A 25,931-nucleotide genomic window follows, 5' to 3' on the forward strand; every position below is an offset into this window, starting at 1 on the left:
ACACACACACACACCCAGCACACGAATGTGGGTGCCCGTTCGCAGGGAGCGCGTTTCATTTCGCACAAATCCATCATCGTCAGCAGACGTGGCGACTCGATAAGGCGCAGGACAAAGAAGAACAAGCACAGTTTAAATTGACAGCCAGGCGACTAACTGCTAGTTAAGATACAATTCGATAAGAGAAAAATCGCTTTAAAATCGCAGCAACAACCCTTGCAAAACAGGAAAACAAGCTAAAGAAAAAGAAAAACTGGCAAAATCCGCATAAAATGCTGCCCCTTTTCCCCTGTTGGGGGGAGGGTTTCGAGTATTTCATAGATTATTTATGAACTCTGATGGAACCCGCCACAGGCTCACAAATTGCGGGGTGTGAATAATGCGTATTACCAATTATTGGATTACATTTTGAGGTTTCTTTATCTTAACCCAAGCAAAGGGTGCGTTTTATATCTAACTAACATATATCACAAAGGTCTGAAGTTAAAGGGAAATGGAAAATTGTTCTGTTTCAAAATAGAAATCTTGATTTGGCTTAGAAATTGAGAGCTTCATTATAGTGATCAGCCATATTCTCCAGAACTTCTATATGACTATATTTATATATACCAAAATCTCATCAAAATCGGACAACTACATATATACTATATATATATACTAAATAGCTCGAAAACTGTGCTTCTAGTATGATTAAGTTTATTGTTTTATCAAGATACCTTCACTGTCAATTGTTCTCAAGGGTATTCAGCCCCAGTATATATATATTTTTTGTGGTAGATAGTTTTTGCTTTCTGTGCTTGATTTTCGTTGGTTTCCGATCATTTGACCTCGGTCTTTGCATTTGCTGGCAATGGATAATTGATTGGCTCATGGTAGCACAGGTTGGTGCCCTCCTCCATCGAGATGCGGGTGACATTGCTGGACCTGGGCGACTCTCTGTAGTTGATGACCCTAACGTTGGCCGACTTTGGCGATTCAACCGAGACTCTCTGCATGCTCTGTTTGCTCTTGAGAGAGGATCTCCTTCTCATCTGCAGCACGGAGGTCTGTTGGCCCCGCCTCAGTTTGTTCAGCTCGATCAGGCTGGAGGGCATGCTTATGGCCTTGGAGGCACGTCGCTCCGCGGACAGACGGCGCCAGGCTTGGACCAGTTCCCGGATGCTCTGCTCACTGCTGTTCGCATCGATCGATTTGTGGCGTATCGGTTTCTCCGGTACTGGAATTTTATATTTCTTTGACAGGCTCATTTTGGCCTTGCACTCGGAACGTACACTCACAATTTAGCTGAGACCATATTTTTTTAATATTTTTTTTTTTTACTTTCACATGATTTCAGTTAAGGAACTGCTGCGAGGGAATTTGATATGACAAACAAAGACCTAGTTGTTTTTTTAAGACAGTTTAACCTGGTTAAGGCCATACCCTGTAAACCAAATCGTAACGCGTAACAGACAGAAGAACGCATCTCTGCTTTTGTCAAGTATATATATTCTTGATCAGCATCAATAGCCGAGTCGATCTGGCCATCTCTGTCTGTCTGTCATGGAAGAAGATAGTTCAGAGTATCCCCTAGTCGAATACTCCCGATTAAATCACTCTTTTCATTTATTATAATAGCTTTTCTCTTTGAAGGAGGCATTCAAGCTGACTTTGAAACTGACAATTGCAGCTAGAGTTGAACCGGCGACCTATCGCTTGCTAGTTCGACGCTAAGCTACACTGGCTCACGATGTCACGTAAGGCACAATAGTATCAGAACATTATTTTCATACAATTTCGACCATCATCCCGCCCCTAGAGCCCCTATCGAAAGCCCGTGCGAACTTTCGACTCCAACTGTATAAAAAAACTGTATAAAAAATTTTCGGACTTTGCATTAGGTTAACTTTTAGTCATCCAATCAGACAGAACAAGCTCTAGAGTCTTTTATATTTAGATTGAATTTGCATGCAAGATGCTGCAGATGCAGATGCTGATTGAACATATTAAAATGGAATGCTTTATCTGATAAAATTTTGCATAACCACAAGATAAAATTGATATGCCCTTAGACCGAATCTGATGTGGAATTGAAACGAACACGGATTGGCTTATGGAAGCAGATGTCGCCGCCCTGATTCGGATTGCTGATCCGTGTGGCTGTCATGCTTTGGCTGCGACCTTTTGGGACAGCGGCTTCCTGCGTAGTTAACTGCGGCTCTTCCACGAGGGATGTGCTCCTCCTTCGATTAGTCGATGACTTCCGCTTTGATGATCTCTTCGAGCGCCTGTGCGTGTGCTCCGTGTAGTTCACGCTGTTGGAGCTGACTCCGGCTCGTCTGGCATCTTCCGCACGTCGAGTGGATGCCGCCCTTTGCCATTGATGGGCCCTGTCCTTGATGATCTGGTGGGCCTTGTCATTGCTCATATTGCGAGTCTAAGTGCATTTGAACAAAAGCGAACCTATACAATACAACTAATTTGGAATGATATCTTGCCATGGAAGCCAATATCCATGGCAACAACCGAACGTTCCTATTGACACCTAAATCTCCCACAAATAGCAACGACATTCCAGGCATATGTTACTATGTCTGATGCCTAGGTATACCGTATTATATATATATGCTTATTCATGATCACATCTCGATTGCATTCAAAAATATTCTTATATCTATATATATATATATATATATATATATATATATATATATATATATATATATGTATGTTAATATAAAAATATGTACTTACCTTAAATTCCACATGCGTCCCATTATTTAATTGATATAATTTTATACATGCACATAACTGAAAATAAAAAGAGAAAGAAAAAAGAGCTGGTTTAAAATTATAGCAAGGAAAGGAAAGAAATAAAATGAGAGAGAAAAATGGAAAAAGCGATAAATAGATTGTAAATAGATTGTAAATAAAGCCTTAAAGCCTTAATTGTATTCATGAGAATCACGAAGAAGAGCGCTACCTACAAATACGGTTCTAATTTAGTTTGCAGAACTGTGGAAAATAAAATGCTTTAAATATATGATAACATACATCTACACAAATAAATTCCAAACATTTGCATATGTATATGTACATGCATAAGTACTAACTAACAGTTAGGTATGTAGGTACATAACTACATACATATGTGCATACATACCTATAAGTAGATACATACACACAGATACATGCATACGTACATACATACATGCGCACATACATAAACACATTACTTACATACATACAGTCATGCAAACATGCATAGATGTATATAACATGCATGCATAACATACCATACATACATAACATGTTACATACATACATATAACACGCATAAAAACATACATGCACACATACATAAATATTCATTATTCATTAGACATACATAGATATGTACATACATGCACACATGCATGCATGCATTCATGCCTGCACGCATATATGCATGCACCCATACATGCATACCAGCATGCATGCATATATGCATACACGCATACATACATGCATGCATATATGCATACACGCATACATACATGCATGCATATATGCACACATGCATTTTACACATGCATACTTTCACACATACATGTATGTTTACATACATTACATACATATATGCTTACATTACATAACTTACATAAACGCATTTAGTCATACATGCATACCCACACACAGAAATACATGCATGCACACAATTATGCATGCTAAATGGTCCCATTTTCGAAATACCTGCTACTTCAAGCCTTAAAACTTAATAACTATCGATACTTTTACATTAGCATTGCATTAGTCAACACATCGAAATTAATCAACACTTTTTGTAAGAATCTGTCATTAAGCAAACTTATGTCGAATCGCCAGAAGGAGCTAAAGTTTCAGTAACTGAGAGTTATTCAAAGCAAGCAGATGGAATTGTGGAGTTGGTGGAAAAAGTGAAAAGTAAAGTGTTTTAAAGAAAGAGAACTTAAAAAAGGTTAAGAATAAAGAACTTTGATGGAAACTTAAGAAACCTTGAAGGTAAAATAGAAAAGATCGTTGGGGAATATTAGAAATACTTAATGTTAAGATAATTCCGATTCGAATCGTTAAAAGGTAAATGTCATAATTTTTATAAGAACTCAATGGAAGTTCTTGGTGTTGTAGGAACTGCTAGCAATCTAAAGATACTCTTGTATATATAAATAATAAATTAATAATTACATATTTAAACATCTCGTTAGGGCGTTTAGTTCTCAGAAATATTGTTCCTGTTGTTGTTTTAGTTTCGTGCCATATCGAGAACTAGATCCGAGTCTGGTACCACAAATGAATTCCTTGGGCATTGCTCGCAACGAGCTGCTGTTCAATGTGAACCACAGCGAACTAGTTCCGCCAGGGCCTCAGCAGCAGCAGCTGCTGTCCGTTTCGCCTGAGCTAGTTTCTTGCATCGGAAGCGGAGCTGGGGTTGCCTTGGATGCGGTCAAAGAGCCAGCTGCCACTCCGGCGGCTGAGGACGATGCCCAAATCGATGCCAGGCTGCAGGAGGAGCTCGACTCGCTGCCAATGGTGGAGCCGGAGCCCGAAACGGAGCCCGTAACACGCCCCCAACTGCCGCCCACAATGCCGTACAGGCCCCAACCCCAACTCCTGCACCACCAACAGCATCTGCAGCAGCAGGGAACGCCGCCGGCGCGAGTGTTCTACAAGGCGCGCACCGTGCAGGAGGCATCCAAGTTCTCGATCCAAATTCCGCCCGAGGCACCGGCCGGCACAGTTAAGCTAATGCCCACCACGAACTATGCAACCATGCAACTAAAGATGCAACAATCGCAGGTTCGAATCGCATCGCATCTGGGCCAGCATCCGTACAAGATGATGGTGACGAACACGCAGGATCGATACCGGAGCACACAGGGCGGCCGGATGTTTATGCCAGCTGGAGCTCAGCCGAGCCAGAGCCAAGCCGCCTTTCCCAAGACGCTGACCGACTTCATCAAGTCCAAGAGCAGCTTTGTGACGGGCCAGACCCAGATGCGCGGCATCCTTCCCAACCAGCTGCCGAGGCCAACGCTGTGCCAAATGAAGCTGCCCCTGAAACCCGACCTGAACAATCCAATGATGCGGCCGCAGGGCGTGCTGGTGCGACGGGAGCTGCCGCAGATGCCAGCGCCGCTCGAGGATGACGAGGTGGACTTCGAGGAGATCGGTGTGGCCGATACCTACTCCTCGTACTGGCCGAGCAAGCTGAAGGGCGGCAGCCGGCATCCCGATCCGGTCGTCGAAACGGCCACCTTGTCCTCCGTCGAGCTGCCGGACATCACGTACGAGCTGGCGCTGCCGGACAAGGTAAAGAACTCGGATCGCCTTAGTGCTCTGCAGCTGGAGGCGGTCACCTATGCCTGCCAGGCGCACGAGCAGCTCCTGCCTAGCGGCCAGCGTGCCGGCTTCCTGCTCGGCGATGGCGCCGGTGTCGGCAAGGGACGCACCGTGGCGGCCATCATCTTCGAGAACTATCTGCGTGGTCGCAAGCGTGCCCTGTGGATATCCGTATCCAACGACCTGAAGTTCGATGCGGAGCGCGATCTGCTGGACATAGGCGCCAGCAAGCACCTCAAGGTGGCCTCGATGAGCAAGTTCAAGTACAGCCGGATCAGCTCCGAGGAGAACGAGTACTTTAAGCGCGGCGTCATCTTCTGCACGTACACAGCGCTCATTGGCGAGTCCGCGAATGCCAATCCCAAGTACAATACGCGTCTGCGCCAGCTGATCAACTGGCTGGGCACCGATTTCGATGGGGTCATCGTGCTCGACGAGTGCCACAAGGCGAAGAACCTGAGTCTGATGAATGCCGGCAAGTCCACCAAGACGGGCACCACAGTTCTCGAGCTGCAGCAGCTGTTGCCCATGGCCCGGGTGGTCTATGCCTCGGCGACGGGCGCCTCGGAGCCAAGGAACATGGCATATATGGTGCGGCTGGGGCTGTGGGGTCCCGGCACCTCCTACTCGGAATTCTTCAAGTTTGTCAACACCGTGGAGAAGCGCGGCATTGGCGCCATGGAGATTGTTGCGATGGACATGAAGCTGCGTGGCTCGTATATTGCCCGACAGCTGAGCTTCAAGGATGTCAGCTTTCGCATTGAGGAGGTGCCCATGTCGCGGGACTTCCACAAGCTCTACAATCACTCCGCCGAGCTCTGGGCCGAGATCAACGAGAAGTTCCTCAAAGCCTGCCGTCTGATGTGCATCGAGAACCGGGTCCAGAAGATCATCACGTGCCAATTCTGGTCGGCGCATCAGCGTTTCTTCAAGAACCTCTGCATTGCCTCCAAGGTCAACCATGTGGTCAAGATGGTGCGCGAGGCGGCCCGCCAGGGCAAGGCCGTGGTCATTGGCCTGCAGTCGACCGGGGAGTCGCGCACTCTGGAGCACCTGGAGCTTTATCAGGGTGAGCTGACCAACTTTGTGTCCACCTCGAAAATGATAATTCAATCCTTTGTGGAGAAATACTTTCCGGCACCGACACGTGAGTCCCTCTACAAGCTACTCAACACGGGCACCTTTGAGCCGGAGGCGCGCGCCAAGTCCGGCTGCGCGAAGCGGCCGCGCATGATCTCTGAGTGGTCCGACGACGACATGGACGCGGACGGTGGCGACAGCGACATTGACCTGTGCGACAACAGCTGGAATGCCGATGCCGACGACGATGAGGACCGCCTCAAGTCGGGACGCAAGCGACGCGGTCGTCCGCCCAAGCCGGACAAGGGTAAGCTCCGGGTCCTGCTAGCCCAGATCAGAGAACAGCTCATCAGCCCAATCTTTACGCAGTGGAGAAGATCACCATGCAGGATCGCATCCTGCAGCATTTGTGTAACAACATGAACGCCAAGCACGAGGAGGAGGATCCCAACTTCGATTCCGCCAAGCCGCAAACGGCCAAGATCACGGAACGCGACGTGGAGCGTTGCATCACGGTGCGTGAGAAACTGCTGGATAAGATCGAACATCTGGGACGACGCATGCCGCCCAACACGCTCGACAAGATCATCTCCAAGCTGGGCACCAAGGTGGTCGCCGAGATGACTGGCCGGCGCGGCCGTGTAATCAAGACGGACGAGAACACGTACAAGTACGAGCAGCGCGGCGAGGCGGAGACGACCATGGATCTGGTCAACTACATGGAAAAGCAGCGCTTCATGGAGGACAGCAAGCATGTGGCCATCATCTCGGAGGCCGCATCCAGCGGCATCTCGCTGCAGAGCGACAGACGCCTCAGCATACAGCGACGGCGACTGCACATCACCCTGGAGCTGCCCTGGAGCGCGGATCGGGCCATACAGCAGTTCGGACGCACGCATCGCTCCAACCAGGCCAATGCGCCGGAGTACGTGTTCCTCATCTCCGATCTGGGCGGCGAGAGTCGCTTTGCGGCGACGGTGGCCAAGCGCCTGGAGAGCCTTGGTGCGCTCACCCAGGGCGATCGGCGGGCCACCGATGCGCGCGATCTCTCGAAGTTCAACATTGACAACAACATCGGACGCAGCGCGCTGGAGAGCGTGCTGCAGCAGATCACCGGCGAGAAGCCGCTGGAGACCATTCACATACCCGAGTCCTACAAGGGCGACTTCAGCTTCGACTGCTGCGTGGCGCTTTCCGGCGTGGGCATGCTCAGTGTCTCCGAGGACAACAAGGGCCATCAGATCTTTGTCATCGAGAAGGACAGCAACAACATACCCAAGTTTCTCAATCGCATTCTCGGCTGTCGCGTCGAGGTGCAGAACGCCCTCTTCAAGTTCTTTCTCAACAAGATGTACTCCCTAATCCTACAGATGAAGCGCTCGGGTCACTTTGATCTGGGCATCCTCGACCTGGATGCCCACGGCGCCAACGTAACCGCCATCAAGCTGATACGGTTCATCAGAAAGCACGCCACGGGTACAGCTGCCACCGAGCTGCACACGATGCAGGTGGTGCGCGGCATGTCCTACGACCTGGCCCTAGCCAAGTGAGTAAATTGCCAGGTTCCGGCTTCAAGCCAGGGCTGCAAACATTTGGTGATCCAGTTCACAAAGCAATTCCTCTGTGAACCAGGTTTTCCACATTAGATAAACTAGGTTTCCGGTAAAGTCCATCATATTCCTTGTTTAAATTAAACCTATTGCGGTGCAGGCTTCGGTTTGAACCATTGCAAGCTGCAAGTTCCTGAGCCGCATTCATTGAATCCTGTTTTGATTCAAGGCCTCATTCGTAGAGCTCGATGTTTTGCAGCCCTGGTTCGAACTCGCCCAGGATAACTCCCTTTTCTCCGCCCACTCCCTTTAGGTACAACAAGGAGGCGCGCCAGGAGCACGAGGGTTTCTACACGTTCAAGCAGGAGCGCAACAACAACAATTGCGCCATCCTCTGCCTGAATGCGCAGCCGGACACAGCTGCGACAACCGATCCCAGCAAGCTGAACATGAAGATCTATCGGCCCAATACGGGGCCGCAGGTGCGCACCGAGACGCTCAGCTCGATTGGCAATCGGTATGTGAAGGCCTCGCCGGAGGCAGTGCAGCAATTCTGGGACATGCAGTACAATCAGTGCCTGCGCATGTGCTCGCACATCTATTGGAATCGCCGCTGTCCCTTCGGCATCAAGTGCGGGGTGGGCCTCCGTGTGCGCACCTACCATGTGCTGTCCGGCCTAATGCTGCCCATTTGGGATCGCATCGCGCTGATCATCGAGAAGGACGGCCGCAAGATCCAAATGATACGCGTCAAGACGGATGAGAACAAGAAAATTGTCGGCACTGTGGTGCCCGAAGGTGTCTACCATCAGCTGGTGGCCGATCTATCCTCCGATTCCATTGTCGAGAGCAAGGATTTCAGTGTCAGCAAGGAATAAGATTATGTATAAAAGGTCATCTTAAGTGTAAAATAAAGTTGCTCTCAATGGAAAGTTCTTAGACTTGAAATTGTATTTCTTGTGAAAATAGAGAATAGATTTCAATAAAGAAATTTCCATTTCAGAATCTACACAAATTTGGCGAATATTTTTAAAAATGCAACCATTTCTTTTTCGAGATATTCCAATTTTAAAATCAAAACTTTAAGATTTCTGGAGAAAGAACTCATACAATAGCTAAAGCTCGGATAGTACAGATAATTTTTAGTTAAAGTTAAATGAAATGAAATGAAAGTTGAACTTTAAATGAAATTATGATGCACATGCATTTACATTTTATTTCAAAAGTTAAACAAATCTTTTATTTTCTGCTCTTTAATACTTTTATATTTTGTTTTTCACATAGGTTTTTTTTTTGTTGTAGTTTTTGTAGTGTTTTTTGTTTGCATTCAAAATTGGAAAAACTCACAAGATTACGAAACTTATAAATAGTTTATAATTTAATTGTTGTTGCCAAATAAGAAGTACAACCTAAACATAGTTTAGCTGTTAGATAGCCTTAGATACACGTACAAATTAACTCTGATCTCTGTTTCATTTCTCTGTTTTGTGGGTTTTCGAATTTATCCTATTAATATAATAGACATAAGACTGAATATTAAATAGAGCGCAAGGTGGACAAAAACTGTTCCTGTGTTCATATAAATTGCATTGCATATAAAAATAGAAACTCTAATTCTCAACTGGTTTTGGCGCGTGCCAAATGAAAGCACTTCCGCCGTTGCTTTTGTATTTAGTTTGGGCTTAGCTTCTGTTTTGCTATGTTGCCTTTTTCTCGATTTGCACTCGCCTCTCTCTCTCTCTCTCTCTCTCTCTCTTTCTCTTCTTCTCTGTCTTAAACGTTTCGATATGCACTCGATTTCTCTTCTTCTCTTTCTTAAACGTTTCGAAATGCACTCGACTCTTGCGTATATCTCTCTCTTCTCTTTCTTAAACGTTTCGATATGCACTCGATCTCTCGCCTCTCTCTCTCTTCTCTTTCTTAAACGTTTCGATATGCACTCACCTTTCACTTTCTTTTTATTTCCTTATCCCTTTTCGACTCTTTCTTAAAGGTTTCGCTTTCGCTGTGGGCCCACATCCATTGTGTTGGGTCCTTGTAGGCACTTTACGTGTTTTTCAAACAGAAAAGTTTCCGAAATTAAGCGAAACGTATTGTAAATTGTATTTCTAATAACTGGAGTTTGTCATGCCATTATAAATGTGTTGCTCGATATGTGGGCGAGTTGCGTGCTCCCAATATCCTGCACTAAGTACGATACGAATTTTTGTTTTTCCTTATTTTCTTTCCTCTCCATGTTGTGTCATGAACTCTTGACCTTCCGCTCTGTTTTCTTCCTGTACTTGCTAAAGTTGAGCTTAAACTTGTGTTTTTTTTTGCACTTAATTTTAAACGCTTCCTCGTAAAAAATATGTTTGTAAGAACCGCAATCAAACTCTTAAGATAAACACGAAACAATCCAACAAATCAAATCAAATCAAAATCTATGTGGGATATATCTTAAGCATGCCGTTTCGCACATTTAAACATAAAAAAAAAACTAAGTGCCTCCGTTTTGTAAAAGACAAAAAACACACACGAAAAAAAATTCTAACTGCTGCAAGACGCGCGCGCGTGCGCGTATTTAAACGCAAACCGCGTTCGAAGCGCGTGCGAAACGCGTCTGAAACGCGCCGTGGTCGCCTCATTGTCGGGTTCCACTTTGAGGTCGCCCGAATGTCAGGCTGCTTGTCGCCTGCACTGACATCTAACTGGCTGTTAGATTGCTTAACGATACTCGTCTTAAGTAAATTATTTTTTGTTGCCTACATAAAAACGTGCGCGCGTTTCGCATGCGGCGAAAAACGCACAGCACGCGCCGCTCAAATCGGAGGCGGGCCGCGTATATAGCGCAGCTGAGGCGTAAAACTCATGGACAGATTGTTGAGATTGTCGCAGCAGTTGGGCTGCATCATGCAGGCGGCGCAGAAGAACGTGAACAGCGCCAGCTGCATGGGCACAGCTGCCCTCGCGATGCGCCACGCCCAGCCGCGACGCTTCTTGGAGGCGCCATCGGCATCCTCATCCTCCTCGGAGCTGTCCAGCAGTGCGGCGGCTGGCTCCTCGGGCGGATCGTCATCCCCACCACCACCACCGCCGCCGGCGGCGACAATGCGCTGCAGCTGCTCGACAACCTGTTGCTCCTGTTCTTTGCGGAGAGAAGCACGCTGTTCCGGCTGCTCCATATGCTGCTCAGCGTCGATTTGACGCGTTTTGCGCGCGTTTCTGCGCTTGGTCGACTGCGTTTGGGATTTGCCAGCGAGCTGCTTGGCAGGTCCATTGGCCAGCTGCTCCTTTTGCTTCTCCTGCTGCTGCTGCTTCTGCTGGTGCGAGGCGGCGGTGCGCACAATCAAATCGCGGCATGTATTCTGCAGCTGCTTAAGCTCCGCCTCGGCACTCTCCATGCGCGCTGCGATAGAGCGCATGGCAGCGCTGCCCGGCGCCAAAGCCAGCTCCAGCTGCTTGGCCAGGCGACGCAGCACGCCCAGGCGTCGTTCACGCTCGGACAGGCCGCCATCGGAGGTGGCGCCGCCGTCCGAGATGCCCGAATCGGAGAGCGAGCCGTTCGAGGCGGTAAACTTGGCAATGTGATAGATATGATTGGGATCGAGATGCTGCTGCACGGCGAGCAGCTGCTCCTGGCTAACGTTCACCTTCTCCGAGAGCAGCTTGGCCACCAGCTTGACGTTCTGTGCCAGCTCGACAGGCGTCGCCTGTCCCTTGTCCAGGGCGCCCTCCAGGCCCTTGAGTGTGCCGCGATCCTGGCCCAGGGCCAGGTGAAACTCGCTCAGCCCGCACTCGAGCTGGCGCCAGGCAATCAATGAATTCGTGAGCATCTCCAGCTGCGAATTGATTCTACGTTTGGGAGCATGAAATTAGTGAACGGGTAAGGTATATTGTTATTGATTCGCTTACCTGGCATCTGCCTCGTCCCAGGCGCTGTACATGTCGCTGACCTCATCTTTGAGATGCTTGTGGAACTCCTGCTCGGCGCTCATTAGGCTGGACACATCGCAGGTGCCCGTGGAGGCTTCCACCACCTGGTTGCCATTGCTGTCAGTTACAGTGATGGCCACCACGCCGCCGGCAGCAGCAGGCTTCAGTTCTGCTTGCTGCTGCTGCTGCTCGTGCCGCTGCTCTTGCTCCTTTTTCTGTTGAAGTTGTTCGGACTCCTGTTGCAGCTGCTGCTGCAGCTGCTCCTGTTGTAGACGCCGCTCCTGGCGCGTCAGCCAACTGTGCACCGAGGCGTTCAGGCGCAGCATGTTGGTGCGATAGCTGCTCAACTGTGTCTGCTCGAGCTGGAGTTGGAAAGCGAGCATGGTTATGGTCAGCTGCTTCATGCTAATTGGAGTTAACTCACCTTTAAGGCCTCGACGGCTATCTGTATGGCCGGCTCTGTGTCGAGCAGCTCCGGCGTGGACTTATCGCCCAGGCGGCGCAGCGTGTGCTTCAATGCGCTCATCTCCTGCTGCAGCTTGCGTGCGCTTGCCGCATTCTCGCTCCAGTTAAGCAGATCCTCCCAAGCAGCCAATAGATCTGCAACGAGAAAAAAATAAATTACAGTCAGAGAAAGCTAAGCTTGATAATTGGCGCACTTTGATTTGGATTCGGTTTGTGGATAACTCGTGGATTTCTTTGCGAATTTGCAGCCCTTTGCATGCCTTTCCCTTTCCCTTGGCGCGGCCAACGCCAAGGCAAAGTGAAACTTTTATTTGTTTACCAAGCCGAAAAAAACAAAATAAAGCAAAATACTTTTCCACTAAGCGCTAGAGTGGAACAACAGGGGAAAATGTGTGTGTGTGTGTGTGTGTGTATGTAATGTGAAACCGTGAACGTGTGGGAGACAGCAATTTTTGCAATTGCAACAAAAATGGGCTTTAAGTGCAGTCCAGGCGACGCCCCATAGAATAAAAGCTGTTATACCCTGTAGTCTGTTAGTTGGATGCAAGGGGTAGTTGAGTTTACAATTCATTCAGTTAAGCTAAAAATTAACAGAGTTAAGCTCAACATTACACTTGAATAAAGCATTTGCTCAGCAATTCCACCAACAAGTGTGAAAAACGGGTGAAAACTTAAAATTGCCGAAACTTTGGTGATTAACTTCGTAGAAAATTATCACTTAAGTTGTTCGAGCTTTAAAATGATTTGCAAAGCCTCAAATTAAAATTCATGACAGGCGATCAAATTTAGAAAATCCACAAACAAGGGTGAAAACGGTGAGAAATTTTAATTAAAATTCATCAAATCGAAGCTCTACGTAAAGATTCAAGAATTACGATGGAACTTTCGTAAATCCACAAACAAGGGTGAATAATGATTGAGCCAAGAACCAAGCGTTGCGATGGAAATCCACAAACAGAGGGGAAAATCGGGTGAGAAATTTAAAGTTTAAATCATTTGCAAATAAATTTACAAGTAAATGTGAAAAATGGGTGAGAAACTGTTAGTTTAAATATAAAGAAAAATACTTGAGAGATAATTTGGCCGAACTTGACTTAATTATTAGAAGAGTTTTTAGAAAGAAGCAGCACATACAGGGTATTGTTCAGTCACAATGCTAGTTGAATTTGTATGATAAACTGGTGGGCAGAAACCTAAACTTGACACGCGTTTGCTTGGATAGAATCAAACGCTGGGCGAACTTGCTTTGTTATAATAAATATTGTGTGGGGCAGGGCGGAAAATAGACGCCACAAAAAAGCTGCTTGCGGCCAGAACTTACCCGAGATAAATAAAAGATTGCGATAATCAGAAACAGTTTCGAGTGCAACCGACTCGTTGCAAGGCTGCGGCACAACTAAGCGGCTTGTGGCTGGGTTAATTGAATTGTAAATACGTCGATTACTTTCACCCAAACGCAGCAGGTGGATGCGATTGAGCCTGAGGTTAGCAATAATAATCAGACGCACTCAGATTGGCAGCCAGCACACGTAGCACACACTACGCAATACTCCACGACGACGACGACAACGCACATGGAACAGGACCAGGTCCAAAACACAAACCGAACTTGTTGGCAGCCAAACTGAAACTGGTTGACTGAACTTGTGCCTCTCCAGCTGCCAGCTGCCAGCTTGCAGCGAGCCAAGCCTACAACAGCAGCAGCAACAAATCGCAGCAACTCGAGCGCAACAAAACGATCGAGCAAACAGGCGCACAGTGGTGCGAAAGTTGAAGAAACGTATGTGTAAAGTGAAATGAATTAGGTGAGGCTTTGATATATGGAAACTATATAGTATATATCGAAACAATTTCAAATTTTGAATGCCCAGAAAAAACTTAAAATCGCAAATCAATGCAAATATTTGGGCATATTTTAAACCAAGTCTTGAGGTTAGCTCTATCAAACAAAAGCAATCGATAACATAAATTCAAGGCTGCAAACGATGAAATTAATTGATAGCTGTAATCGATTAATATTTGTTAAGGGCTCTATCAAAAGGAAATTATTAACCGCAAATGATAACAGCAATTGAAATCTGGATTCAATAACGATTGAAAACTGCAACCGATAACTGCAGTTAATAACAGCTCTCGATAACATGAATCGATACACATGGTCGATAAACACAGTCGATAGCAGGAATTCAAATTGCAATCAATAACATCAGCCGATAACTACAGCGCCTAAAACCCCTTCGATAACTGAAATCGATAACACAAATCAATATACACAATCGATATTTACAATCGATAACAATAATCGATATCGCGCAACTAAAATCTCAATTTTCGTACGCCTAAACTGATTTTTCAGCCAACATTTAAATTCTTTTTCAATTTAAAAATATATTTCCTATATTTCAACACAAACTCGTCGCTTTCAGTCCACTGTGCGACACTTCCTTAGAAATCTCACAGATTATTGCGCCCAGTGCATTAGATGCTCTGCCTGTTTGATGGTGCGTGGCGTTGTGGGACATCATCTACGCACTTTGCAGCCAACGAAAACTCGTAATCTTACGCGGATTGCACAACGCTCTGGTCCAGTCGGGTTTTCGACAGACTAAGGGGGGAAGGGGAGTGCCGGCAGGTGGACATTATCAGGCAACAACCCCACGCCTTGTGCCATGATTTGCACACTTAAGCCCAAACGGGTGGAGGGTGGGCGTGGCAGGGCGGGTCGGAACGGGCTGGCAACTGGCGAGTGATACGCTCGATCATCATAATAGCTCGAGGTTGTATTTAAGCTCTCGGCTGGATAGCTGAAGCTGACTTAAAGACTGCACATAAAATTGATTAGCAATTTGCAGAAATGGAAATTGTTTAGCAGCGACTTTCACTTTAATCAGCAATTAGTAAATTAATTGCCAATCAGCCGAGATTGCCACAGTTAAGCATTTTGAATTGCAGTCAAATTGAATTCTAATCGCGCGGGAGAAATTTACATAAGGGAAACATATCTCTTCCGCAATCAGCTTATCTTAGTCGCAGCTTTTCTCTCTTTGTTTTTTTTTTTGCTGACTTTGCCAAGTGAAATTGTTTACATTTCGTCACGCGGCTAAAAAAAACAGTGAAAAAATGAAAATGCAGCCACAAACTGTTTTTTTTTTTAAATGCAACAACTGAGCGAAAATCCAATGACCCAAGGGCATTGACGTGTGCTCACAGCTTGGCAAAAAAATGAAAAACGAAAAACGCGATAAAAAGAAAAATAACAGAAAAATCGCATTCTCGCAAATTTATTATGTGGGTGTTGCTCGGTGGGAGGTGTTGACATGCCTACATGCATTCACAAACACACACAAACATACCCAAACACACACACACAAGCACACACACAAACAAACACACACACACACATGTCGTGTGCAGCTGGCAGAGAATTCAAGAGACACGCTTTCTAAATCATTTCCAAAATCACTCTATCTTTCTCTTTGCCTCTTTCTCTTGCCCCAATACGCTAATAGTGTCAGAACTTTAAGAAAAAATTGTTTTTCAGCATTTCATTAAATGCTTTTCCTTTCTACCACACTTACTCTAACTCGCTCGCGAGTTATTCTCTTTCTCCCTCATTTCCACTGTCAATCTCTCTCTTTCTTTGGCTCTCTCTCTCTCTCTCTGACATATTCCCTCTCTTTCCCTGGCCTACTTTGGCTCGCTCTTTCAGACTCTGCCTCTCTTTCTCTCTTGCTCTTTCAGACATATACCTTTACCGCTCTAAGCTCCCTCTCACTCTTTCTCTCTGTTCCTCAATCTTACCGCCTTTCTCTGACATAGTCTCTAGATCTTTCCTTGTCTCTCTCTCCCTCTCTCTCCTTCTCTCTCCTTCTCTCTCTCTCCTTCTCTCTCTCTCCTTCTCTCTCTCTCTTACTCTCTCTGACACACTCTTTAGCTCTCTCGCTGACACGCCTTCCAGCCTCTACCTCCCCCTTCCCTACGACACACTATCTTTCACTCTTTTTCTCTCCCTATTTCTCTCTCCCTCTCTCTCTCTTTCTCTGTCTCTCTCCCTCTCTCTCTCTCTCTTTCTCTGTCTCTTTCTCTCTCTCTCTCTCTCTCTCTCTCTCTCTCTCTCTCTCTCTCTCTCTCTCTCTCTCTCTCTCTCTCTCACTCTATCTGACACGCTATCCATATATCTACATATAATTCTATCTATTTGTCTCTCTCTCTCTCTCATTCAAGTTATCCCTCCCGCGCTTAGATATCTAATAATTGTTCACTGGGCTTACAATTTTAATATTATTATAATGATAAAAAATACCTATAAACAACAAATTAAGGTTTTTACGACGTTTTCCTTTATCTAACATAAATCTAGCCTGAGATTTTAACTCGGTTTCTCGTTTCTAGAGAAAACACTTCCAATTCAAAGTACAAAGTATTTCCATTATTACTTTTGACTATTTGCACGAATGCCCATGTCAAAATAAGTTAAATAAAGCCTTCAGCAGGTTTATCCGATTTGTTATAAACAAATCGAGAAGCGCAAAGGCTCAAGGAACTGCCTGTGCGTGTCAAGGACTCATAAACAAAACGCGAATGCGACAAAACAAGGGGTGTGGCAGCAGAGAAGGCGGCGCGATTCTTGTCTCTTAACAAAACATATTTACTTAGTAATAGAGAAACGAGCCAAATAAAGCGGGTGAGGTAAGCGCCAGAGTTGCCAGCCACATAAAAAGAATTTGAGTTCAGAGTCAGAAGTTCACAAAGCGCGCGCGGACTCAAATATTTGCCAAAAATAATCGTGAATAATTATGTGAGACAAGCAGCAGCAACAACAACAACAAACGACGACAACAATTATAAACAATTAGCAAAAAAAAATGAAAAAATTTAATAAAAAGAGAAAAAAAGTGAGGCCAAAAATAAATAGCTAAGCAAACTTTTGCTTATTTCTGAAAAAGAGATTAGCGCTCGGGCTAGAAATATGTGAAATATGAAATGAGTAAAAATTAATGAGATTAGAGCAAAGCTGCGAAATATTTGCCAAAGAGTCGTTAGTCCCGGGCTAGTTTGGCAATAAATATTAATTAACTATAATTAACAATTTGAATTAGTCAAACTAGAATTTGTTTGAAAATCTTACTCAAAACTGTAAGCTCTGCACTTAAAAGTAATTGAGTACCAATTTTCGGTTTTTGAATGGAAATAAAACTTTTAGCTGAAATCTCGAGTCTCACTCACAATTTCGGTACTCTCTCGCGCTGTATCCTCTCTTTCTCTCTCTTAATGCTTTCTCTTTTTTTCCATTTCAAATAACAAATTTAGTTAACCAATTTCTATACTCTCTCTTTTTCCTCTCTCTCTCTCTCGCTCTCTCTCTCTCTCGCTCTCTCGCTGTCTCTCTCTCTCTCTCTTAATGCACTCTCTCGCTCTCTCTCTCTCTCTTTCTCTTTCTCTTTCTCTTTCTCTCTCTCTCTCTTTCTTTTTCTTGATCATATATAAGACATCTAGTTCCCCACAAGCTTAGAGCAAGAGTTTGGTTTTCGCAATTTCTATACTCTCTCTCGCTCTCTCTCTGTCTCTCTCTCTTTCTCCCCTCACTCTCTTGCTCTTAATGTTCTCTTTTTACTTTATATAACAAATTTAGTTTCTCGCATAAAATGTTGTCTGTCTTCCTCCCCTCGCTCGATCACTTCTCCCCTTTCTCTTTGTTTCTCTCATATTATCTCAACATATTTCTATTAGTACGCTTATTAGCTATAAGGTATAAACTAATTAAATATTTTTAGATTAGTAACAGAGTTTGTTTACAATTTGATTGATTTTTAGTTGACTTTTACAGTCTAACCTAACCTAACCTAACTTAGGCTGACATTTTTTGACAGTGTGGCAACACTGGCAAAAGAAACAGTTTCCATGCTTGACTGCAGCTGTACTTATAGGCATTTTCTTTTGGAGGGAGGCAACGGCACAACACGCCCCGGAGACATACAAGTAATAAATGCAATTGCTTTTACGGCAATTGGAAGGTGTGTTTGCCCAGACTCGACTCACTGCAGCAGCAGTAGACAGCAGCAGTAGCAGTAAGTGGGGCAGTTAAATGCCACAAAACTGTGAAACTTTAAACCGTTTATCATTCGAATTTCAATTTCAATTTCAATACGATTTGATTTCATTTTTCAATGATTTAACAATTCCCGCGAATTGAAGGTCAACCGCAAATGAGGCCAAAGAAAAAAAATGAATAAAAAACATTTCGTTTCTTATAATTAATGGATAGAATGACGCCAGAGTTGGCTTGATAAAAGCGTATTTCGCTCAGAAATTAAACTGGCTAGCTAAGTTTTTTCTTTTTGACCCGCGTTGAACCGGGTTCCGGTTTGCCAGGGTTCACAGCGTAGAAACTTCAAAGCGGAACGCCAACAATTGACCATAAAAGTCCACTATGCGAGTACCGTTAATGAGTGTGCGTGTGTGTGCGAGTGTGTGTGTGTGTTGCTGTTGTCAAGCTGAGCGTGAATGAAACGAAGAGCAGCAGCAATAGTTGTTGGCCATAAAGCGATGTCCATAATGCAACGCGCTGCCAAATGCAATTGTTAAGTTGCCCGGCCCGCCTCTCTACCCGGCCACGCCCCGCACTTTATGGCCAACAGCCAGGCTTAATTAGCCATGCAACAAGCGGGCAGAGACAGAGGCAGCGGCAGCGGCAGCGGCAGCGGCAGCGGCAGGTGGCAACCCAATTTGGCATCAAATGTGGCAACAACAACAACAGCTGGTAGCTAAAGTCGGTCAAAATGTTGCAGAGCAAAAAAAAAGAATGTGGCACAAACGGTTTCTTCTTCTTCATCTTCTCTTGTTGCAGATGCAATCAAGTTGAGAATGAGATAATTATTGGTCAAGTATCTGAAGTTGAGAATATCTAGTTTGTGCGAGATTTGAATTTGAAGAGCTGCCGCTTTCCGGATTGCCTCATTATATTAAATATATTTTCAGCTTTTTATGAAATTCATGTAATCCCTTTTATTTTTATGAACTCATAAGCGCTTTTACTCAAACAACACTTAGGCATTTTCATGCACATGGCCCTTTGTGCGATTGGATTTTGAAATATGTACGGAAAGTTTTGAGTATATTCGAAGGCATCACATTAATAAGAAACAAGTAAGAGGTTTTTGTCGGGAGCTCCCGACTAGGGGATACCCTGAACCCTCTTCTTCCAGCATCAAATGCATATATATATTTTATTTTAGAAGCCAAATGTCAAGTTTGGTAACTCTAGCTCTTATTATTTACCAAAATTACCCAAAAAATAGGATATCGATATCGATTTTTATCGATTGCTTGGAAACGGAGTAAATTATCGATTATCGGAAACAAACTCGATCTGCGCGGGAACTAGGAGCATCTACATCTAAAATCCTTGCGTTCATACATACGGACGGACGGACCGACGGACGGACGGACAGACAGACGGACGGACAGACAGACGGACATGGCTAGATCGACTTGGCTATTGATGCTGATCAAGAATATATATACTTTATGGGGTCGGAGAAGCTTCCTTCTTCATGTTACATACACGTAGTATTTGTCTAAACATAGTTTATTTCAAAATGAATTTCAAATTTTTTTTGAAAACTTTTCATTCCTAGAGAAACTTGCACAACCTTGTTCAAAGTTCCATGTGGAAATATTTGGAATTTAAGCTCAGACTGAAACTAATTGAAGATTGTTTGAGTAATTATTTTTCAAAGATTTGATATGCTTATACACTGTAAAAAAAAACATAGAGGCAATTGTGAAATCTTCTGCTAAAACGAGTGAGAATTTTTTAAACGAAATATATTTCATTCTAATAGAAACTATAACAATTAATTTTATAGCTCAGTGTGAATTTGTTCAATTATACACTGACAGAAAAAGTCGAATATGGTTTGCAGCTGAAACTGGAACTAGTTAGAAACCTTTGTTTAGCTGGAACTGGAACTAGTTCCAAAACCTTTAAGAGTTTAGTTTAAAAGCTTGCAATTATTTTCATGGCTCAATGTGCAGTTCGATCAAAATTACACTGACAAAAAAAAGGTTTATTGTTTTTTCAGCTGGAACCGGAACTAGTTAAAAACCTTTTAGCGCAACCTATATATCGAATACCTAGGCAAGCGCATTAAGAGAAACTTCTACATTTACTTAACGGTTAATTTATGCATGTTTCATTTTATACACTGCACGAAAAGACTATCACAATAATAATATAATCATAACACGAGAGCAAAGGCTGGAAAAAATCAAGTTTTTCTACTCCGCGTGAGTTTATGAATAATGCAAAAGTTTAATTAGCTCAGTTTCTTTAAGTGTGTGCCCCTCTATACCCCTCCCCAGCCCCTACACTCAAAGATATTTCACTTTCGTCAGAGCAGTTAGTGTCCAATTAGTATTTTATCTGTTTTCCTCTTATCTACCTCTGTCTCATCTTCTTCTTCTACTGCTTAACAACATCATTTACACCTGTTTTCAATTATTAGCGATAAGTTTCCCTTCGGCGGAGTCTGTTTGCTTTCGCATTGGCTCATCTCTATGCACATAACGGTGTATTTACCTGGCTCCGACGATGAGCGCGACGTGGAGGCAGATGAGCTGGCCGATGATAGCATGCCCGAAATGTCCGTTTGCACGGCGACACTTATTTTGGCCATTATTGTCGCCAGCTTTGCTCTCACGCCTCGCCCTCTCCCTCTCTCTCACAGTCTCTCTCGCTTACTCCTGGGCCACCCTTGGCGGCTTCACCGTGACCCACTTAAGGTTACTTGGCCAGCTGTTTGTACGCCAGGCGGCGCCACTTGAAATCAATTTTCGAAATTAATTTGCGTTTTTAAACATTTCAATTGAATGTTTACTTTCAGCGCGGCGCTTTTTTATTGTTGTTTCGTTGTTTTTTTTAGAGATTTATTTACACGCTGTGCGCTGACCTCGAAAAGTTGGGAAACTCGACGGTAAACAATAAGAAAACCCAACGCCAGCAGCCGCTGCACTCTTATAACGGCACTCTTATACACTCTTATACGGGCAGGCAAAAACACGCGACTTTTATGAATGGCCGGCAAGGCAAAGTTTGTTGAGGTTTGTTGAGATTCGTTTTGTTGTTGCTATCACAGTTAAATTATTTAGTTTGATGGAAAGGAGATTCCTGTGTAAAAATAGTTAAGCGAGTTCTTAAAGCGCGCGGAAGCACAGTGAAAAACAGTTAGAAGCAACGACGACGGAAACAGAACCGCTTGAAACGCACGCTGAAAATGAACTGAGACGGCGACGGCGACGTTTCAATGGTTTTTGGCGCAGCAGCTTTCAGGTAGAGAGCGCACAATGAGAGCGAGAGAGAAGAGCGGGCGCCAGAGCGCGCAGCGGCAGCCAAATGTTAACTTTTGAACTTGGTTTTACACGTGTGTGTGTGTGCCCGTATGCTGACTCAGTATATGTATGTATGTGTGGACGTGCGTGTGTATGTGCCGTCAAAAACAACAACAAGAGCAGCGCAGGCGTCAATTTGTAGCAGCGAGACGACGTCATTTTCAAAAGCAGATGATATGCGATGATAGCAGCAACAACAATAGCTAATGACGGCGACAAGCGCGCACACACACGCACACGCACGCACAAACACGCAAGCTAAAGCCACAGTTTTACAGCTACAGCTTAGAGCGCCGCACTAAGCGCGCCATCTAGCGCCCTTTTTCTGTTACTTATTGCCTTCAACGCGTAGCTGTCCTTATAATTCTTTCTGTTTACAGTTTACGAACTGCTTGGCATTTTTTCAGCAAATGATTCAGTAAATTTTAAATATTTCCGCTTTGTTAAAAAAAAAAACTGACGTCAGCTGCAAGAGGAAAATTTGCTGGTGATCAAAGCAGCGCATAAATTTAAATAAATTATCACATGCGAAACACATATTTTGTGCCAGCTACAGTTTGTGAGGCATGCGCAAAGCTAAGACACATTTAGCAAAGGCACAGTGGCCGCACAACTGTATGGCATTGTGTTTGGTTAAAAATAAATTCGTTTTTGGACGTGAAAAATTAATTTGAGCCAAATTAAATGAAATGCCCAATTCATTCCGAGTACAAGTGTGTGGCCCATAAACCGTGCGTCAGTTAAAAAATTAAATTAGTAGAATTGAGAAAGTATTAGTCCAAAAACTAAACAAAAATAAAAAGAGAGAAAGAAATCTAAAAACTAAAAATTAATTTTGGTTAAACATTTGACAAAAACACAAGCATAATTAACAAAATTACGTGTAGCTAAACGAAAACAAAAACACCAATTATAAAATATTTTATAGATAATAATACGACTATACTAAAACAGTTTTAAATGCATTGGTGTTCTTTTTTTTTCTTCATATAAAAACGGTAATTTTTATTTGCCAAAAAAACGGAAAAAATAAATGCGCAAAATAAATAATATTTTCTTTTTTTTTTTCTTTCACTTTAAAATAGTATTAAAACAAATGCAAAATTAAATTCGATGCAAAATGCGTTTTGTCAAATGCAAAAACAAAATTTTTCCAAATCATAATAGTTATACAAAAATAATACAAAATAGTATATGTAAAATAAAAATAAAAAAAAACGAGAGAAAAAAAAAATAATACAAAATTAATTCGCTTGGCAAATTTTACAAGGCACACGGTTTGACAGCCACTGTTCACTGTTGCACTGTCTCAGAGCAAACCCCGAACGCCGGCAAAGAGACGCTCCAGCCGCCCCATGGGCCGATTGACCAGCGCATAGAGCGACCGCAGCGTCCCGGCCAGGAATCTATAGAGCGTAAAGTGCTCCAGCATATTGCTCAGATCCATTACAAACTCAATCAGTCGGGCCACAAAACGCGTTATGGGCGCACACTTGCACTCGGCGATGGGCGTGGCAATTACAGCAGCAGCAGCAGAAGGGTCAGCGTCAGCAGTTAGGTTTCCAGTTGCAGTTGGGATTAGATGACAGCCTGCTGGCAAGGACTCACCTTTTGTCTGACCGGCGCAGTGTGTCGATAGCACCGTGCCAGGCGGACCCCTCAGCACGGCCTCCAGGCAGCGTATATTGTCACGGCAAGTGTTGATTATCTCGTTCTGAAAAACAAAATTGTAAGTCAAATTAGCTTAATATAAGTCAAAAGTTGAAGAATCCTCAAAACTGCATTTGTACTGCTCCAAAATAACCTTAAGGCTAGGCTCTAATAGAATTGCTTTTATATATTTTCGGACTAATCATAAAGGGAAGCACAACGGTAAAGTAAATAGCAAACAAATTGCTTAAAGCTCCATTAAAGCTTAGCACTGATAAACTTCCCTTGCCTAAATATTCCTTGATGTTTTATAGAAAAAGCTCAAACAGAAGTTTAAACAGACATTTATGTATCAAAGCTAGCATCTCTTGATATTTAGCATAAAGCCCACTTAAAGCTTAGCTGAAAGCTCAATTAAAGCTCTGTCTAAAGCTCGCCTAAGGCTTCGCTGATCTTAGCTATCTCTATAGTCTTTACTTGGAATACTTAAAAATTAGTTTCTCTATAGAAACTTATATGGAAAAAGCTTAGTTAGAGAGAAGAGCTTTTCTCTGGTAAGACTTTTTAAGCAAATGATTAAAATCCTATTAGACAAATATATCATAAAGCTCCAGTTGGAACAAACATAAATAAATGTTTTTCTATCAAAAGTATTCTATATAGATTTCTGGATGGAATCTCTAATCTTCGAGAATACATTCTTTTCCATCTTTAATAATAAAAAAGTAAGATTCCCAGCCAGAATGGAATTTTCTAGTCTATTTTGCGCTCTTTCTTTCACATCTTCTAGCCCACATAAATGAATTTCTCTTTGGGAACTTACATAATCCTCGGGTCGCAGCAGATGACAGCGTATCTTGAGGGCGCGCGTATCCTCGAGTCTGTCGCGGCTCTGTTGCAACAGGGAGCGCATCTCCTGTTCCCCATCCTCGGAATCATCGCCACTCGACGAGGACGTCGCCGGTATCAGCTTGATGCACTTCTCCAGATTGCGCGACGAGCGTCTGCGCTCATCGGCGGTCACGGTGCGGCGACGTCGGGTCGAGGTGTCGCTCTCCGAGGTGCGACGCAACAGCGACTGGGCCGAGTGGCTCATGCCGGCGCCGAATTCCAGTTTGCGGCCCACAGATTCATTACGGGCGGCTGCAGGCAGCTGCTGGCTGGCCAACGCATGCTTGGGCGTCATCAGGGCCGTGGCCGAGGAGGACAGGTTCGCGGTGGTCGCCTGCTGCTGTTGCTGCTGTTCCGTCTGGCAGCTGATGGCCTCCGCCATGTCTGCAAGGATGGGGGAATGTAAGGATTAGCTTGCTGGGATGCGCTCTTAGAGATTTGTGCGCTTACCTTGACACGACTTGCGTCGCACTTCGAGCGTCCTGCGGCGTCGCTCGTACTGCAGCTCGAGGGCGCGCTGGCGACGGGCGTGGTCCACGCTGCTGCTGATCGTCTCCTGGGTGATGTGTAGGACCTTCTGCTCGTGCTGCTGCAGCGAGTCCATGCGCGGCGGCGAAAACGAATCCAAATTGTTGGCCGCCGACAGCGAACTGCAGCAATCCGACTGCGAGTCAATGAAATTGCTGCAAACCACAAAAAAAAAAAATAATGAATAAGTATAAATTATATTTGATGGGCAAACTATAAATAGTTGACGTCCAAGATTTCTTGGCACGCCTCCGTGTCTCGGGTACTCACCGATAGTCATCGCCGAATTCCAAGAGACGACGCGCCGCATCCGAATCAAAGCCCTCCGAATAGTTCTCCGAATTGTATTTCTCTTGATAGTTGTCCCAGGCTGTCTCCGAGATGCTGCTGTGATGCTCCTCAGTGCTCAGCTCTATGGCAGAAATTCAGAAATTAAGATCAGTTAGCAATGATTTAGTCGGGGGGTATTTTTTAGGGGGGGTATTTTGTGGGGTGCATTTCGTGGTACCTTTTTGCCTGGGTACGGGCGTGCGTGCTTGTGAGAGAAAGATTTATACAATAGATAGACAATAGATAGAAAGAGTGTTAAATAGATCTGTGTTTGTGCCTCTTGTGGCATATAAAGATATTGAAACGATTTGAGAAAGGGCTACCAGAAAACTTAATTGCATTAACTAGGAATGGGTTTATTAATTTCTACCTTCAATTAGTTAAATGCATTTCACTCACTAGTTTTTAAATATTTTGAATGTATAAATCTCTAAAATAAAATAAAAGCGACAATCCCAAGAAACGGACTCAATTTTCACCTATCTTCCGACTGCGAAAACAGTTTTGTCTACGTGGTTGAAAATTAGAGCTTTGAGTTTTTATAGCGTGATATAAGAAGATATATACGTAAGATATTAATTTTACAATGTTCTTTGAAAGTGAGTTTGAAGCTAAACGAAAGCTAAACAAAAGAGTTCACATAACTTTTTTTCGCCTATTTTCCACAATTGCGGGTGGAATTGCGAAAACGCTTAAATACGTGATTATTTATTAAAGATAAACAAACTTGCAGACGATCTTTAGAAGCCCATTTTCCACATAGTGCTAGATTTTCCAAATAGTTTGCAACATGTC

At 44.2% G+C, this 25,931-nt stretch overlaps 2 protein-coding genes across 3 annotated transcripts in view; one reads left to right on the forward strand and one right to left on the reverse strand.

Moving 5' to 3' along the window:
• Window positions 1–3,853: 3,853 nt before the first annotated feature.
• On the forward strand, window positions 3,854–8,911 carry LOC115762665 (protein strawberry notch). Of its 2 annotated transcripts, none has more exons than XM_030704976.1 (5): window positions 3,854–3,999; window positions 4,203–4,734; window positions 4,795–6,724; window positions 6,787–7,963; window positions 8,281–8,911. In XM_030704976.1, the coding sequence occupies exons 2-5, from the start codon at window positions 4,288–4,290 to the stop codon at window positions 8,843–8,845; spliced, it is 4,119 nt and encodes a 1,372-aa protein (XP_030560836.1). In that variant the 5' UTR covers window positions 3,854–3,999; window positions 4,203–4,287; the 3' UTR covers window positions 8,846–8,911. The 2 variants fall into 2 exon arrangements, with proteins under 2 accessions (XP_030560836.1, XP_030560834.1); XM_030704974.1 differs by having other exon boundaries at window positions 4,245–4,734.
• Window positions 8,912–9,228: 317 nt separating this feature from the next.
• Window positions 9,229–25,931, reverse strand: part of LOC115762900 — a 119,897-nt gene continuing 103,194 nt past the window's right edge. The window contains exons 12-18 of the mRNA XM_030705274.1: window positions 25,077–25,218; window positions 24,729–24,961; window positions 24,211–24,662; window positions 23,346–23,451; window positions 12,307–12,482; window positions 11,862–12,244; window positions 9,229–11,801 (exon numbers count right to left, since the gene is read on the reverse strand). Coding sequence (XP_030561134.1) covers window positions 10,769–11,801; window positions 11,862–12,244; window positions 12,307–12,482; window positions 23,346–23,451; window positions 24,211–24,662; window positions 24,729–24,961; window positions 25,077–25,218 — 2,525 coding nt within the window. The 3' untranslated portion in view covers window positions 9,229–10,768. The remainder of the gene's footprint in view (window positions 11,802–11,861; window positions 12,245–12,306; window positions 12,483–23,345; window positions 23,452–24,210; window positions 24,663–24,728; window positions 24,962–25,076; window positions 25,219–25,931) is intronic.

Source organism: Drosophila novamexicana, unplaced genomic scaffold (assembly GCF_003285875.2).
Source record: "Drosophila novamexicana strain 15010-1031.04,08,12 unplaced genomic scaffold, DnovRS2.1 tig00000644-arrow-pilon, whole genome shotgun sequence".
Lineage (NCBI taxonomy): Eukaryota > Metazoa > Arthropoda > Insecta > Diptera > Drosophilidae > Drosophila > Drosophila novamexicana.